General features: G+C 47.6%; 1 protein-coding gene across 4 annotated transcripts in view; it reads left to right on the forward strand.

The window, feature by feature from the left end:
- Window positions 1-16,726, forward strand: part of TRAPPC9 (trafficking protein particle complex subunit 9) — a 652,210-nt gene that overhangs the window by 442,338 nt on the left and 193,146 nt on the right. For all 4 annotated transcript variants that reach the window (XM_049853997.1, XM_049853999.1, XM_049853998.1 and 1 more), the window contains one exon: window positions 3,017-3,127. In XM_049853997.1, coding sequence (XP_049709954.1) covers window positions 3,017-3,127 — 111 coding nt within the window. The remainder of the gene's footprint in view (window positions 1-3,016; window positions 3,128-16,726) is intronic.

A 16,726-nucleotide genomic window follows, 5' to 3' on the forward strand; every position in this document is an offset into this window, starting at 1 on the left:
CTCATTTCTTTGTGAGCTGAGGGAAGACACCCCTTGTACACAGCTGTCAGCAAGTGAAAATTTCCAAATCAGCATCTGTGAAGACTCCCCACCCAAAAAGTCCAGAGCCAACCACTGCCGACCTGTGTTTCTTAAGACATGCCTGTACAGCATATACAGGGCAGCATGTGAAAGACGTGCATGTACGGTGTCTACACAGCAACGTGTGATAGACGTGCGTGTACAGGGTCCATACCACAGCGTGTGATAGAGATGAGTGTACAGCATCTACACAGCAGCGTGTGATAGACATGCATGTACAGCGTCCTCACGGCAGCATGTGATAGCCATGAGCGTACAGCGACTACACGGCAGCGTGTGATAGCCATGAGCGTACAGCGACTACACGGCAGCGTGTGATAGCCATGAGCGTACAGCGACTACACGGCAGCGCGTGATAGCCATGAGCGTACAGCGACTACACGGCAGCGTGTGATAGACGTGCATGTGCAGAGTCTACACGGCAGCATGTGATAGCCATGAGCGTACAGCGACTACACGGCAGCGTGTGATAGCCATGAGCGTACAGCGACTACACGGCAGCATGTGATAGACGTGCATGTGCAGAGTCTACACGGCAGCATGTGATAGCCATGAGCGTACAGCGACTACACGGCAGCGTGTGATAGCCATGAGTGTACAGCGACTACATGGCAGCCTGTGATAGCCATGAGCGTACAGCGACTACACGGCAGCGTGTGATAGCCATGAGTGTACAGCGACTACGTGGCAGCATGTGATAGACGTGCATGTGCAGAGTCTACACTGCAGCATGTGATAGACGTGACATAGCTGCTCCTTGCCCTTTCTCCCATGAGCGTAGTTATACATGCACACCTTGGAAACTTGCGTTTCACAGAGGCCCTGTGGCCTTTTGATGATGATGATGACGGGGTGTGTGTGTGTGTGTGTGCATGAGAGAGAGAGAACGCTTGGAGACATTACTTTACCCCTCTGTGCCTCATCCCCTTCTCTGGAAAGAACAGAGAACGAGGTTGGGTCTCCATCTGCTGTGAATCTACAGGATTGTGAGTTCTAAGTCTTGGCTCTCAGTCTCACCCACCACTTAATAGCTTCCTGACTGAGCATTTTCCTGCATCTCCTGCGACTCCCGGGCCCACCTGAAAATGGCCCAGTGACGCTCCTTATGGGGTGAAGTGACACAAGTGCAGCTGCCCTGGCTGCTGACACCACGGGTATTAGTCCCCTTCCCCTTCCCTGTCACACGACCTTCTTCCAACACCATGCAAAGCCTCGCATCCCACTTTGGGAGACAGACCTGAAAATCCCACTGCCCTTTGCAGGGTCTTGTTCTGAAGTCACACTAAGGTAAAAATGACCCCGTGTACAGATCCTTTTTGCAGAGTCTTTTTTTATTTTCCTGTGAAAAACCATTCACCCTGCTCCTCCATGGAGGAAAGTGGCCTCCGCCTCTGTGGCCAACTCCTCTGTCTGCCCCTATCAGGAGTGCAACAGTCCTGCGCCCACCAGCAAACATCTATTACCTGCCACGTGCCAGCTATGGCGCTTGGGGATGGGGATACTGTGTGAGTTTTAGGGCAAATTCAACTGTAATAGAAATCTAACAAATGATGTTGAATAGAAATGAAGCATGCGTTTTTTTCTGCATGTGGCTGTCAGCACAGAGGGAGTGGGGCTGTGTGGGACTGTTCCCACTGCTCGTGATGTCATCGATTTCCAGACCCCTTTGCCCCCTGTTCTGCCACCCAGTACTGTGGCTTTTGCCTTCATTGTCTCAGGATAGTTCCTGAGCTTTGAGGCTGCCAGCTCATTTCCAGGGAGGAGAAAAGGGACCCAGGGAGGCTGAAGGGCAAAAGCCTTCTTCTGACAAGGGTGTTGTCTTTGCATTTGGGATGGGAGGTCTCCAGAAGCTACAACTGATTGACTAGAGCTTTGCCACATGGACCACCTCTTGCTGCTTGGGGTGATGGGGATTTCGGTATTATTGTTCCCACCTTCTGTGGCAGAGGAAAACAAAGCATCTATAGAGGTTTCGGATAGTGGTGACCGAGCGAGCCTGCATTGTCTGCAGTGGTTCTAGGGATGAGCAAGATGTCGCCCTGTTGTAAGAAGCACACAGGAGATATCCTCACATGATACGTGTTTTATTTACCAGGGCCTATTTTTTTTTACTACCTTGTTAGGAGCCCTGGTGGCACAGCGGTTAAAGCACTTGGCTGCTAGCCAAAAGGTCTGTGTTTTGAACCCACCAACCATTCCTTGGGAGAAAGATGGGCAATCTGCTTCTGTAAAGATTTACAGCCTTGGAAATCCTATGGGGGCAGTTCTGCTTGGTCCTATAGGGTTGCTATAAGTCGGAATTGACTCATCAGCAGTGGGTTTGGTAGTACCTTGTTTGGTTGTTGTTAGTTGCTGTCAAGTCATCTCTAATTCATGGTGACATAATGTTTAACAGAACAAAACGTTGCCAGATTCTGTGCCATCTTCGTGATCTTTGATATGTTTGAGCCCATTGTCGTGGCTACTGTGTCAATCCATCTCACTGAGGGTTTTCTTGCTTGGTACCTGGTAGAAATTCAGTAACTATTTGTGAAGACATCCTGACTCTGACATAGCATTTATTGAGTGACCACTGTATGCTGAGTGCTTTCACAGGAATTATCTTACTTAATGAGTCAGGCATTCCAGTCCTGACGGTAAGCTTGTGCTTGGAGAACTTGAGTTACTCCCGAGGTCACTTGGTTTGTCAACAGTACGCTGGGTTGTAAGTAAGCACATGTCTGTAGGACCCAGAACCAAGGAACACCTGAAGTCAAAACACGTTTTTGGAGGTCTCAGCTCTGGTCAGAAGTAGTGTCAGGAAGGTGTGTGTCTAGCACGGGGCCACACTCTGCACGCCCTTGGGTGGCAGAGTATCCTCAGGAGGAGGAAGACACTGAACTCCCTCATCTTTGGCGTCAGAGGTCCTGAGTTTCCTTTTGTCTTCTCAATGCAGCACCCGGCAGTGCCACCTCCTCCTGGATGTCTTCAACTCCACAGAGCATGAGCTGACCGTCAGCGCCAGGAGCAACCAGGAGCTCATCCTGCATGCAGGCGAGTGCCAGCGGTAAGTTCTCCGCCTCCTGCCAGCCACCCCGGCTGCCAGGGGATGTGTTGTCTCCCTTTGTAGCCATGTGGTAGCTATTCAAGTTCAGTGAAGGAATTTGAAGTGGTCTCAAATTAGAGCTAAGGGTAACAAAAAGGTACAAGGGTAACGAAAAGCATGTCTGTCCAAGGAGGCAGCAACATGCGCTTTCAGGCACCAGGTTTGAGCAGATCGCAGCATCTGCACCAGACTTTCCCCTTCTAAGTTCTGAGAAAGCTGTGTCTGGGAAAATTGGGTGTTGGTGTTGGGGTTGTATATCAATAGGAAGTCCCTTTGATGAGTCGATGCCACCAAAAGACAGGCCAAGCCGAGACCTTTGGGCAAGTGTACAGCATCACTCACATCCAGTCTGTGGAGGGCAGAGAGGGGCCACCCCGAGCTTGGCACAGGGTCAGCCACAGGAGACGCCCTGGCCACAGAGGCTATCTGGAGTCAGAACTGGCTGAGAGCAAAGCCAGGGCCTCTTGGGCATGTCCCTGTGGCAGGTGGAGCCTGCTGAGTTAGGGAAACCCAGTTCTGCTATGGCAGAGCCCATCAGTGGGCCCCTCCCCAGACCCAGAAGCTGTGCTTGGGTTTTAAGGGCATACGCATAGATGGCATAAGAACCTTATTAATATTTTTGTCTTTAATTTGAAAACATTTTGCACATACAGAAAATAATATAGATACTGTTATAACATTTCCCAGACTTAAGTATTTTGCTATATTTGTGCCAGGTCTGCCCCCCAGCCCCTGCTGTTTCTACTATAGATTTCTGCATGTTCCTCAGAATGGCTAAAATTAAAAACAAAAACAAAAACTGACACCACCAAATGTTGGCAAGGATGTGAAGCAACTGGAATTCTCGTACTTTGTTGGTAGGAACATAAAATAGTCCATCCACTTCAGAAAAGGGTCTGACAGTTTCTTATAACACTAAATGTCCTTCTAGTCTTCATCTAGCAATTCCAACCCCACTTATTTATTTAAGAAAAAGGAAAACATATGTTCACAAAAAGACCTGTGTGAGAACGTTCCTAGCCAGCGTATAGGAACAGTCCACATGTCCGCTACGGGAGAATACATAAACAGATGGCGATGTTTTCTTACAAATGGAATGTTGTTGTTTTTGTTGTGTGCCGTTGAGTCGAATCTGCCTCACAGTGGCCCTGTAGGGCAGAGGCGAACCGCCCTGTAGGGTTTCTAAGGCTGTCATCTTTATAGAAGCAGACTGCCCATCTTTCTCCCATGGAGCGGCTGGTGGGTTTGGACTGCTGACCTTTTGGTTGGCAACCGAGCACTTAACCATCGTACCACCGGGGCTCCTTACAAATGGAATAGTACTCAGCAATAAAAAAAGTGAATTACTAATACACACAACAACTTGGACGAATCTCTGAAACATTTTGCTCAGTAAAGGAACCTTACCCAAAAGAGCACATCCTGAATGATTCCATTTAAGTGAATCCTAGAGCAGACAGAACTAACCTGTGGAGGAAAACATCAGGACGTTGGTGGCCTCTGGAAAGGTGGGAGGGAGTCTGACCAGGAAAGAGCATGCAGTCATTTCTAGATGGTCGTGTTGTATATCTCGAGGGGCTGGGTCACACAGGTGTATGCGTTTGTTCAAACTCCAAGTGTACACTCGGGATTTGTGCATTTCATTGCACATAAAGAAAAACCAAACAAATGTTGGACTCTTGTTCATGATATGCACACTGAAGGATTTGGGGAAGGATTGGCAGCATAAATAATAAGATGGATTCATGGATGGTAGAGGGAGAAAAGAATAGAAAGATAGGTGACAAAACAAATAGAAAATGGTAACAGTTAATGGTAGAAGCTGGGTGGTGGATAGGGTGTGCATGATAAAATTCTTCCAACTTTACGTTTAAATTTTTCATAATAATATCTTGGAAAAAATAAGTAAAATAAAAAACAAAAACACTAAATCCCACCCCTCCCCCGCACGCCTCACCCTCCCCCACTCTCCTCTTCCTTCCCTCCCCCCCATCCCATAATAACTATATTGGAGGCAATTGGTATCTTCTTCACACACTTGTTTTTCTACCTTTACAGCATGTATATGTATATATATGTTGTTGTTGGTTGCTATCGAGCCAGTTCTGACTCATAGCAACCCTATAGAACAGAGTAGAACTGACCCAAAGGGTTTCCAAGAATTGGCTGGTGGATTTGAACTGATGACCTTTTGGTTAGCAGCCACAGCTCTTTCTTAAGCATCATACCACCAGGTCTCCAATGTATATATGTTTTATAAAGGTAAATGTTTTATACAATGGATATATATATATGTATCTCCATAACCAAATATTATCTTGAGAGTTCTGTGAAATGACATGCATGGTACTGTATTTGTATATCCTTTTACAACTTTTTAAGTCAGAGTTATACTTTGGAGCTGAATATAAACCTGGCTCTGTCTTTTTGCGTGCTGCTCGTATGTCCCTGTATGGCTGTGCCACTTGGCCCATCACCGTGCCAGTGCACAGTTAGGCTGTCTTCAGTGTTTTGCTATCTAAAGTGGTTACTGTTAATAACATAGGAATGTGCAGTCAGGCCCTATAGCCCCTATAGCAGGACTTGTTTAGGCTGACACTTGGACACACTGGTGGTCCAGTGGGTCGGGAGGCATTTATGGTTTTCTTTTGAGAGGAGCCAGAAAGCATTCCCTTGTAAGACCAGATTGTTCTAGGAACCTAGTGGGTGCAAAAGGGAAGAGATTTGTGTGTGCGTGCGGGTGTTGTGGGGCTCATTTACTCTTGTGTGTGTGGTATAAATATGTATAACAAAATTTACCATTGTAACCATTTTTAAGTGTGTGATTGAGTGGCGTTAAGTTCATTCAGGATGCCATGCAACTGTCACCACTATCTAGTTCCAGAACTTTCTCATCACCCCAACTGAAAACGGCATGCCATTAAGCGTTCTTTCCGCATCCCCTGGCCCCGAGCCCCTGGTAACTGCTGTACGCTTTCCGGCTCTGTGGGTCTGCGTGTTCTGGATATTTTATGGAACGGATTCATACAGCAGTTGTCCTTTTATGTTTGACTTCTCTCCCATTAGCATAGCATTTTCATGAATCACCCATGTTACAGCATGTATGAGGACGTCGTTTCTTTTTATGGTTGAACAATATTCCCTTGTCACATATATCATAACTTCATTTTTTTTTTTGTGGCTGGATACGATTGCCTTGTGTGGGTGCATGGGCTCAGGAATACATGCACATACACGTATGTACGAAGCAGCACAAACTTTCCCAGAAAGGTGTACGCCGTGGAGGTTCTGACTGAAGGCCATGCCTCTGGCTGCGGAGAATAAGGATAGGCTCCTTCATAGGATGCTGATGGGACAAGCCCCTGGCAGCTGCCTGGGTCCAGGGCTGTTCTTTAAAAGTTGTGCAAGGAACCGTCTGCCCTCTGTCTTCTCTTTCTTGTCTAGATGTTTAGATATAGTCTGAGATACCGGAAAACATAAATCTGGTCTTTTTATGGCACCACTATAAAACACTCAGATCCACAGTCAATGCCCGTGGAAGTAGCAGTCAAGAAATCAAACGATGTATTGCGTTGGGCAAATCTGCTGCAAAAGATCTCTTTAAAGTGTTAAAAAGCGAAGATGTCACTTTGAGGACTAAGGTGTGCCTGACCCGAGGTGTGGGATTTTCAGTCACCTCATATGCACATGAAAGCTGGACAATGAATAAAGAAGACTGAAGAAGAATTGATGCCTTTAAATTGTGGTGTTGGTGAAGAATAGTGAATATACCATGGACTGCCAGAGGAACAAACCAATCTATCTTGGAAGAAGTACAGCCAGAATGCTCCTTAAAACCAAGGATGGCAAGACTTCATCTCATGCACTCTGGACATGTTATCAGGAGGGACCAGTCCCTGGAGAAGGACATCATGCTTGGTAAAGTAGAGGGTCGGCAAAAAAGAGGAAGACCCTCAACAAGCTGGATTGACACAGTGGCTGCAAGAATGAGCTCAAACATAGCAACGATTGTGAGGATGGCAGAGGGCTGGGCAGTGTTGTTCTGATGTACACAGGGTCTCTATGAGTTGGAACTGACTCGACAGCACCTAACAGCAACAACAATATAAAACACATTTTAAAAAATTATAGACGGCAAAGCCTCTATGCAGTAAGCTGCACTCCCTCTTGGTCATGGAAGGCCGAATGGTGTAAAAATCACAGTCACGCACGATCACGTTTGAGACTTTTGCTTCAGGCTACTTCATGATTAAGCTTCTTGCTTAAGTTCGTAATTCTTAATGTTTGTCATGCACACATTACTTATTCGTTCATAAAATATTCATTCAGTAAACACTGATGCTTGGACAGTTTGCTGTGTGGTAAGCCCTGTGTCAGGCTCTAGGAATGCCAGGATGAATACATAAAGACTCTCCTGCCCTGACAGAGTCCTAGCCTGGGGAGTGACAACCCAGCGTGATGCCTGTGTAACCCAGACGGGGCTGACCCCTTACTGCTGTCTGACAGTTGTGTTGTTTGTCTGGGAAGTCAACTTTGGCACTGTTCCCAGCGTCCCGGCTGCTGTCGAGGATCCCTGCCAATCCTTGCTGCCTCTGCCCTTTATCCCTGTGTTTGGGAAGGTGGGAGCCATGCCCCTGCAGCCCCCGTCTCTTCTGAAGACCCCTGCAAGATGTGGGGGATCACTTCTCTCTCCTGTCCCCAACTTCTCCTGCCTTGCCAGTCTTGCCTGGTTCCAACACACAGGCCAGCACCATGCAGGGGTCACTGCTCTTGGGCCCTTTGGGGAAGGTTCCCAGCTTTGCACGTGAAGTCTCAGCCCTCCTAATCCCCGCCCAAGGCAGAGCTTGTCCTCGCTGTACAGACGAACAGACTGAGTGGATCAACATTTCTCAGAGGTGCCACGCCGGTGCCCTGCCGCCCACGCACGGCCCACGCACAGGGCGGCTGATGGCCAGGCCACGCCCATGTCCCAGCCGCCCAGGCCACGCCCACATCCCTGCCACCCCCATGCAGGGCAGCTGATGGCCAGGCCACGCTGAGGGTTTCGGGAGAGCGTGCAGATGGAGGGAGAGAAGGAGCAGGGCAGGAGAGGACGCAAGCACGAGGCTGTGTCCCGCCTTCCGGCTCTGCATGGCCTTTGATGAGGTGCGGTCACCATGAAAAGCCACAGTTTAATTTTTTAACCAGCAGGACGGGAAGTGAGAAGGGAGCTCACTCACTCATTCATTCATTCCACAAATGCTGCCGCACGTCTCCTGGTGCGGGGCTGGCGGGAGTTGGGGTGGGGGTGCGTGTGGCACCACCTGCACTCACATTTTGGCGTGGGCATTGCACCCATTTCTGCAGGTGACCAAGGAGGCTCAGAGAAGTCACGACTTGCCGAGGCCGTGCCACTAGTGTGTGTGTGTATGAGTCTGGAGAAAGTGGTATGACAGAGCTATTCATAGACTGAGTATTCAAAGTTCTAAAAATATCGCTGTTGTCACCATATTTCTTAGAGCTATCTTTTAAAAATTTTATAATTTAAAATACCACATTTAACCATTTAACCAAGAAAGCATCTTCCTACCTTCCTAATCTCCTCTTTAAAAGGTCCTTTGGAAATGAGGGAGTCTTCTCAGCCTGTGAGTTTTTGTCACTTGGCTGATTCATCAACGCTGTAATTAAGGGTCATTAGCCAACTTTTAAAAGCAAAGATGTCACCTTGAAAACTAAGGTGTGCCTGCCCCAAGCCATGGTATTTTCAGTCACATCATATGCATGTGAAAGCTGGACAATGAATAAGGAAGACTGATGAAGAATTGATGCCTTTAAATTGTGGTATTGGCAAAAAATATTGAATATACCATGGACTGCCAAAAGAATGAACAAATCTATGACCACCTGTTAGGGAAGGAGGCTCATTTTATCTGATGGAGGAAGGTGCACAGGACTAGGAGACGGAGCCCTGCGACAGCATCCCAGCTCTGCCAGTTCTCTGCTGTGGTCTTGGCCAGGTCGTTGACTGTGCTGAAACATAGCTCCTCACCTGCCAGGCAGGGAAATAGAAGCCCAGCTCTGCTGCGGTCAGTGCTCGCCAGTCAGCGAAGGCACTGATGGGAAGGGCATTTCAGATCAGGACAGGGCAGAGGCACATCGCCACCACTGGGCATCGTTTCACTTACAGACTTTGTATAAGACAAAAGGTGACCCAACAGTATAACGAACCCCCACGTACTTATGACCCAGAGTCTGTGATCATTACGCCACAGCCAATCATGTTAATCTCTCTCCTACCCACTTCCCCATTTCCTGTATTATTTTGGAGCACATGCGAGACATTGTATTATTTCATCTGTAAACATTTTAGCATTTAACATGAGAAATCTTTATTAAAAATCGTAACTACGATACTATATCATGCTTTGAAACAATGTAATTTCTTAACATACACAAATAGCCAGTTAATGTTGAAATTTCCGGTTGCCTCAGTGTCATTTTTTTTTTTTTTAACATTTTTTGAATCAGAATTCAAAAGTAGATGTCTGAAGCCCGTTTTTAAAAAATAATTCCTTTGTTGTTGAGAATATACACAGCAGAACATACACCAATCCAGCAGTTTCTACGTGCACGATTCAGTGACATTGATCAAGTTCTTTGAGTTGTGCAGCCATTCTCACCCTCCATGTCCAAGTTGTTCCTCCTCCATTAACATAAACTCACTGCCCCCTAAGTTTCCTGTCTAATCTCTCAAGTTGCTGTTGTCAATATGATCCTATATAAATAGTTATTAGTAGAGTGCAATGCTCAAGTCAAACCCATTTTTAATCTGTAGGTTCCCCTCCCATGTCTTTTATAATTTCTTTTCTTAGAATTTTTTCCTTGCGTAAACCAAGTCCCAGCATCAGGGATTTTGCCAGTTTCATCCCTGTGGTGTTGGAGAACTTTTTCCTGTGATGTCTCTCTTTTTCTTTATTAAAGCAGTAGTAGGATTTAGAATACAGAGTCACTGTACCAAAAAGAGTTGGTTGATGTTCAGCCATTTTAGGAGGTAGTATATGATCAAGAACTGATAGTATTAAAGGAAGAAGTCTAAGTTGCACTGGGGGCACTGGCGAAAAACAAGGCTCCAGGAATTGACAGAATACCAGTTGAGACTTTTCAACAAAGGGATGCAGCGTTTACTTGTTTATGTGAGAAATTTGAAAGACAGCTACCTGGCCAACCTACTGGAAGAGATTCATATTTGTGCCCATTCCAAAGAAATGTGTTCCAACTGGATGTGGAAATTATCGAACAATGTCATTAATATCACATGCAAGTAATATTTTGCTGAAGATAATTTAAAAATGGTTGCAGCAGTACATTAACAGGGAGCTGCCAGAAATTCAAGATGGATTCAGAAGAGGGCATGAAACAAGGGCTGTCATTGCTGATGTCAGATGGGTCTTGGCTGAAAGCAGAAAATACCAGAATGATGTTTACCTGTGTTTTACTGACTATGCAGAGGGATTCAACTGTGTGTATCATAACAAATTATGGGTAACATTGCGAAGGATGGGAATTCTAGAACACTTAATTGTGCTTATTCTGAAACTGTACATAGATCAAGACATAGTCATTTGAACAGAACAAGGGGATACGGGGTGGTTTAAAATCAGAGAATGTGTGCGTCAGGGTTGTATTCTTTCACCATACTTATTCAATCTGTATGCTGAGCAAATAATCTGAGAAACTGGACTATATGTAGAAGAATGCAACATCAGGATTGGAGGAAGACTCATTAACAACCTGAGATATGCAGATGACACAATCTTGCTTGCTGAAAGCAAAGAGGACTTGAAGCACTTACTGATGAAGATCAAAGACTACAGCCTTCAGTATGGATTACACCTCAATATGAAAACAAAAATTCCCTACAATTAGACCGGTAAGCAATATCGTGATAAACAGAGAAAAGATTGGAGTTGTCAATTATTTCATTTTCCTTGGATCTGCAGTCAATGCCCATGGAAGCAGCAGTCAGGAAATCAAATGACGTTTTGCATTGTACAAATTTGCTGCAAAAGACCCCTCTAACGTGTTAAAAAGCAAAGATGATACTTTGAGGATTAAGGTGCACCTGACCCAAGCCATGGTATTTTCGATCTCCTCATTACGCATGGGAAAGCTGGACAGTGAATAAGGAGGACCGAAGAAGAATTGACGCCTTTGAATTAATGGTGTTGGTAAAGAATATTGAATATACCACAGACTGCCAGAAGAACAAACAAATCTGTCTTAGAAAAAGTACTACCAGAATGCTCCTTGGAAGCAAGGATAATGAGATTTTGTCTCATGTTCTTTGGACATGTTATCAGGAGGGACCAGTCCCTGGAGAAGGACATCATGCTTGTTAGAGTAGAGGGTCAGTGAAAAAGAGGAACACCCTCAACGAGACGGATTGACACTGTGGCTGCAACAATGGGCTCCAACATAGCAGCAATTGTGAGGTTGGTGCAGGACCAGGTGGTGTTTCAGTCCATTGTACCTAGTGTCGCTATGAGTTGGAACCAGCTCAACAACACCTAACAACAACAACGTAAGGATCTAGAGACTTCTTTTTTTCAAAACCACTTCAGAGAGTGTTGTGAATTTCCACCAGACGGCACTAGATATCATTATTATTATATTATGTATTATAATAATAACGTATGTGTTGTTTCATTGTTGTTAGGTGCCCTCCAGTCGGTTTCGACTCATAGCAATCCTACGCTCAACAGAACGAAACACTGCCTGGTCCTGCGCCATCCTCACAATTTTTGCTATGTATTTTTTTTTTTTATGTTCAATATGCTTTGCCAACACCACAATTCAAAGGTGTCATTTCTTATTCGATCTTCCTTATTCGTTGCCCAGCTTTCGAATGTGTATGAGGCAATTGAAAACGCCATGTGATATATACACAGTACAGTGTATGTGTATAGATTATTGTTTGATCTTTTCCCTTACATGACTCTACACCCCAAATGCCTAGTATAGAGTTGTTATGCCAAATGCATACATTTTCATCCTCACTGGGTCTGTAAACATTAGGAAATCACCCAGCTCTTCTCCTTCATAAGCCCAAAACCAAACAGAATACAAAAGCACTTTCCTTTCTGAGGTTTGGCGAAGGATCAGATGTAGGATTGAGCCCTTTCCTGTGGGATCTCAGCTCTCAATCACCATGTTCCTCAGTTAATGAAGGCTCCTTACGCTTACCAGCTGCCCAGGGAGAAGAACTGGGCGAACCCTCCACCCTTCGGCATGTGAAGATACCCACAACCTCTGCTGGCGATGCAGCCCCTGAGCCACCAGGGAATGACAGCTTCCCTCAGCCCTGCGCCAGAACTCTTGAGAGGGGCAGAGGAGGGACTGGTTGAGTTCAGGGCGCCTAGGACACAAATCAGCTTCAGCAGCATCTGTGTGTAGTCATCCTGAGGGCACCGAAGGTGAAGGAAGGGTATAGGGATGGGGGCTGGATTCTCACTGGGGACTCTGAAAAGGGTATTTGATATAAGTTATGGATTTTCGCCCTTCAAGTAGGTGTGGAGAGGTAGCTCAATGTGGTCTTGATTTGCATTTCCTTGATGACGAAAGCTGAAAGTGTTTTCGGTGCTTATGAGCACTTCGTGTGTCTTCTGTGGCGAGGCGTGTGTCTTCTGTGGTGAGGCGTGTGTCTTCCGTGGTGAGGTTGGTGTCTGTTGTGGTGAGGCGTGTGTCTTCCGTGGCGAGGCGTGTGTCTTCCGTGGCGAGGCGTGTGTCTTCTGTGGTGAGCTGAGTCTTCTGCCCATTGTTTTATTGGATATTAGTTGTCTGATTAAGTTGTAAGTGTTTTTCATATGCTGTGATTACAAGTCCTTTGTTAGATAAATGATTTAGAAGTATTTCTTCCCAGTACTTGTCTTTTCATTTTCTTAATGGTGAGCAGAAGTTTTAAATGTTGATGAAGTCCAATTTGTCGGTCATTTTCTTGTCTTCTTGGACGTGCAGTCTCACCTCACCCCTCCAGCCCCACTAGCTCAGCCCACCCCTCTGAGTAACCCCGTGTAGACCAAGTTGCTGGGTGGCTCAGAAGATAGGCTATGGACTACTGTGGAAAGACAGAGCAGGCCCCCCACCTCGCAGTCTGACTTCTTTGTGCTCGGGTGTAGTGAACGCCCATGTGCTGGCCTTCTTATGCATGATTTTCCTCCCGGGTGAGCCCCAGGGTGCCAATAATGCCCTGAATCACCTTCAAGGGGACCAGGAGCTTCGTGGTGATGGAAGCGGGCACGGAAGTGCAGAGGGGCTTTTTGCTGCCTGGACCAGCCTTTGGTGGCAGTGGGCTCTGAACTCCCATCTGGGGCCCCATGTCCTGCTGTCACGGTTGGGCACAGCTGGCATCTCTGTGTCCTGAGTGGGGGGGGGGCTCATCCTGGCAATCCCACATGTGCTCTTCAGCCAGGAAGGGGCACAGGTCCCCCTGTGGGTGGGAGAAGAGGCACATCTGGAGCTCATGGCAGCTCTGCGTGCCAAGTCTGCGCTGTGGGGATGGCTGGGCTGTGCCTGGTGGGCAGGGGCCAAGCCCATCCGAGGTCCTTCCTCAGGATATCTTGTGTAACACGTGCTGTCATTTATCAGCAGAGTGATTGATGGCCCAGAAGAACCGCTGTGTCTCTTCTTGAGCTGCTGCTTTCACACTGTTGCTCTCAGAAACGAGAACTTGGCTAACAAGGCAGTGTCTTAGAGCAACGCACTCGACCATTAGAATGGTTGGCAGTGGAACCCAAGTGAAATGAGGCTGACATAATGGAGTTGTTTAATTGCGTTAGTCCAGAAAGTCTCTGCAAAGACCTCTCAGCCGCGGGGAATCTGCCGAGACACACACAGTGAAGCCATGGCTGCCAGAGGGAAGGTTTTTGGTTTCCAGCACCCACGCTTTTGGCAGCGGACGGGGAGTGTCTGAAGCTGTCTGTCTGCACAGACTGTTCGCTGACACCTCCGCTCTGTAAACATTTGTATTTTAGAGCTTTCCCCGTTAGAGAAGGCTTTCATATCCATCATGTCAACCCCTGAGCCTTGTCCTGTGATCCCTGTTGGCCAAAGGGGAAGCTGAGGCTGAAGGAGGCCATGCAGGGGGCCTACCCTCTTCCATCCCCACACTCCCACACCTGCCTGCTCTCCGGGGTGGATTGAGTCCTTGCTCCAGGCTGGCATGTGCCCCTGGCGGTAGGGAGACAGACATGGAAAAGAATGTCCTCGAGGACCTCATGGTCTAGTGGGAGGGAAAGGCCAGTGTCTTAGTTATCTAGCACCACTGGGACAGAAACACCACAGGTGGGCACCACAGGTGGGTGGGCTTAAAGGGCAGACTTTTATTTTCACAGTCCGGGAGCCTAGGGGTCCAAACTCAGGGCACTGGCTCTAATGGAAGGGTCTCTGGTCTCTTTCAGTTTCCATTCCTTGGCCATCTCTGCGTGGCATCTGTCTTCCGCCCTTGGCCCATGCCTTTCTCTATGCCTGATCTGCTCCTTTATGGGCTCAGATGTGATTGGCTTAAGACCAGCCTACACTAATACGGTCTCGGTCTTATTAACATAACAAAGGAAACCCGTTCTCAGATGGGATTACATCCACAGGCATGGGGTTTAGGACTCCAGCACATGATTTGGGGGGGACACAATCCAGTCCATAACAGCCAGTGAGTGGGCAGTCAGAATTTATCAAGGGAAAGGCTGCACTGTGAGTGGGGGGTGAGGCTCCTGAGGGAGGCGGGTCAGTCAGTCCAGTGGCAGGTGTCTGGAAAGACGTCCTTAGCAGGGAACACTGAACCTCACAGCAGGAGACCCAGCCTGTGTCCATCCTGGTGCCGCCTCCTTCGTGGTCCTCACTAACCCAGTCGTCTTGGGAGTGAGTCTGCTATGTATGCATGTGCACACAGTGTGTGCCGTGTCTACACGTGTCTACAGACGTGCTCAGGACCTGCAGATGTGCATTTACACTCACCTGCGCACACATGTTAAACGCAGAAGGCTAGCCTCACTATCTTTGAAGTGTTGTTGTTAGAGCTTGGGGGCTTCTCTGAAGAGCATTTGTGGCTAAGCTTCTGTCCCCATAAGTAATGGGGAGAGGCCGCGAGCTCCAGGGCCGTAGGGCCCTGGGTTGGACTCCTTCCTCTCTTCTGCCCTTTGTTCACTCTGGTGAGCAGCTCACCTCTCTGAGCATCCGTGCTGACATCTGTAACGGGGATGAGATGACACCTGCATTGCTGGGTCAGTGTGAGGATTGATGGAGCTGGTAGCTCCGACGGGCCTGCTTGGTGCCTGTGTAGGATTTAGTAACTGCTTCATAAATGGTTGTCCATTTTTATATTCTTCTATAAGGCAGTCATGTCTGACTTACGGACAATGCGTACTTAAGAACAGACTGCCATAAAGCCTATCATGTTAAAAATTTGAGTTAAATACAATGGTTCAGAATAACGAACACACATACTACTTAGTGATGCTCATGAAAACATTGAATGGTTTGGAAGTGTTTCTTGTGTTCTGTATGCATAGAAAGGTAAGATATATATATAAGAGGTGCTAAGACACACATTTGACTAACTGACGCTAAGTAAGAACCGTAGGTATCTGTTCGGGCTTACCTACAAATTCGACTTAAAGGCAGACTTTGGAACGGATTTCATTTGTAACCTGGGGATGCCTGTATTAATAATATGTCATCCTGAAGAGAAAAAAAGGAGGAAGCTTGCAAGGCATAGCAGACTTCTATCTGAAGGAGTGTGGGCCTCTTTTCACGCACCATACTATCATCCACGGTGGGGCAGCTCCAGAGCGAGATGGAACCCAGGCTGGTCTCTGCCCTGTACCCTCTCCAGCCTCATCCTGATCTCCATGGGGCTTTCAGTGGCCAATCTTTCAGAAGAGTCTTCTTCGAGACCCTGAGGCTCAAGGAGGACAGGAGCCAGAATGGGCACCCCGTCCCAGGAAAGCACAGACGACTTGTGGTAGTGGGGGCTGTTCCATGGCTTGTCGGGGACCGGGGTGGATGTGGAGGGATGAGCAGGAGGCTGGGCGGTGGGTTGATGAGGGGTGAGGGACAGAGAGCAGAGGCGGCTTGTCCGGGACCAGGGCGGATGTGGAGGGATGGGCAGGCGGCTGGGCGGTGGGGAGATGAGGGGCTTAGGGACAGAGAGCAGAGGCGGCTTGTCCGGGACCAGGGCAGATGTGGAGGGATGAGCAGGCAGCCGGGCGGTGGGGAGATGAGGGGCTGAGGGTCAGAGAGCTGAGGTGACTGGCTCATCCGTCCAGCCACGGTAGCACGCCTTTCATCTCTTCCATCATACTGTTCCCAGGCAGCGTTCCACAGCAGACGGAAAAGAGAAGGAAAGCAAAATGCTGGAGTAATGACACCATATAGCACTGTAAGGGCTGGAGGTCACCAATAGCTCATCCTATTCCTTCTTTTTGGAATGCCACATGGAGGCCCAGGGGCATCTGGTACAAAGGACACCCCACGAGGGATTCCTAGCCTCTCTTCGCAGTTTCACATAGCATCCTCTTTAAAAGACTT

The sequence above is a fragment of the Elephas maximus genome, chromosome 15 (genome assembly GCF_024166365.1).
Source record: "Elephas maximus indicus isolate mEleMax1 chromosome 15, mEleMax1 primary haplotype, whole genome shotgun sequence".
NCBI lineage: Eukaryota > Metazoa > Chordata > Mammalia > Proboscidea > Elephantidae > Elephas > Elephas maximus.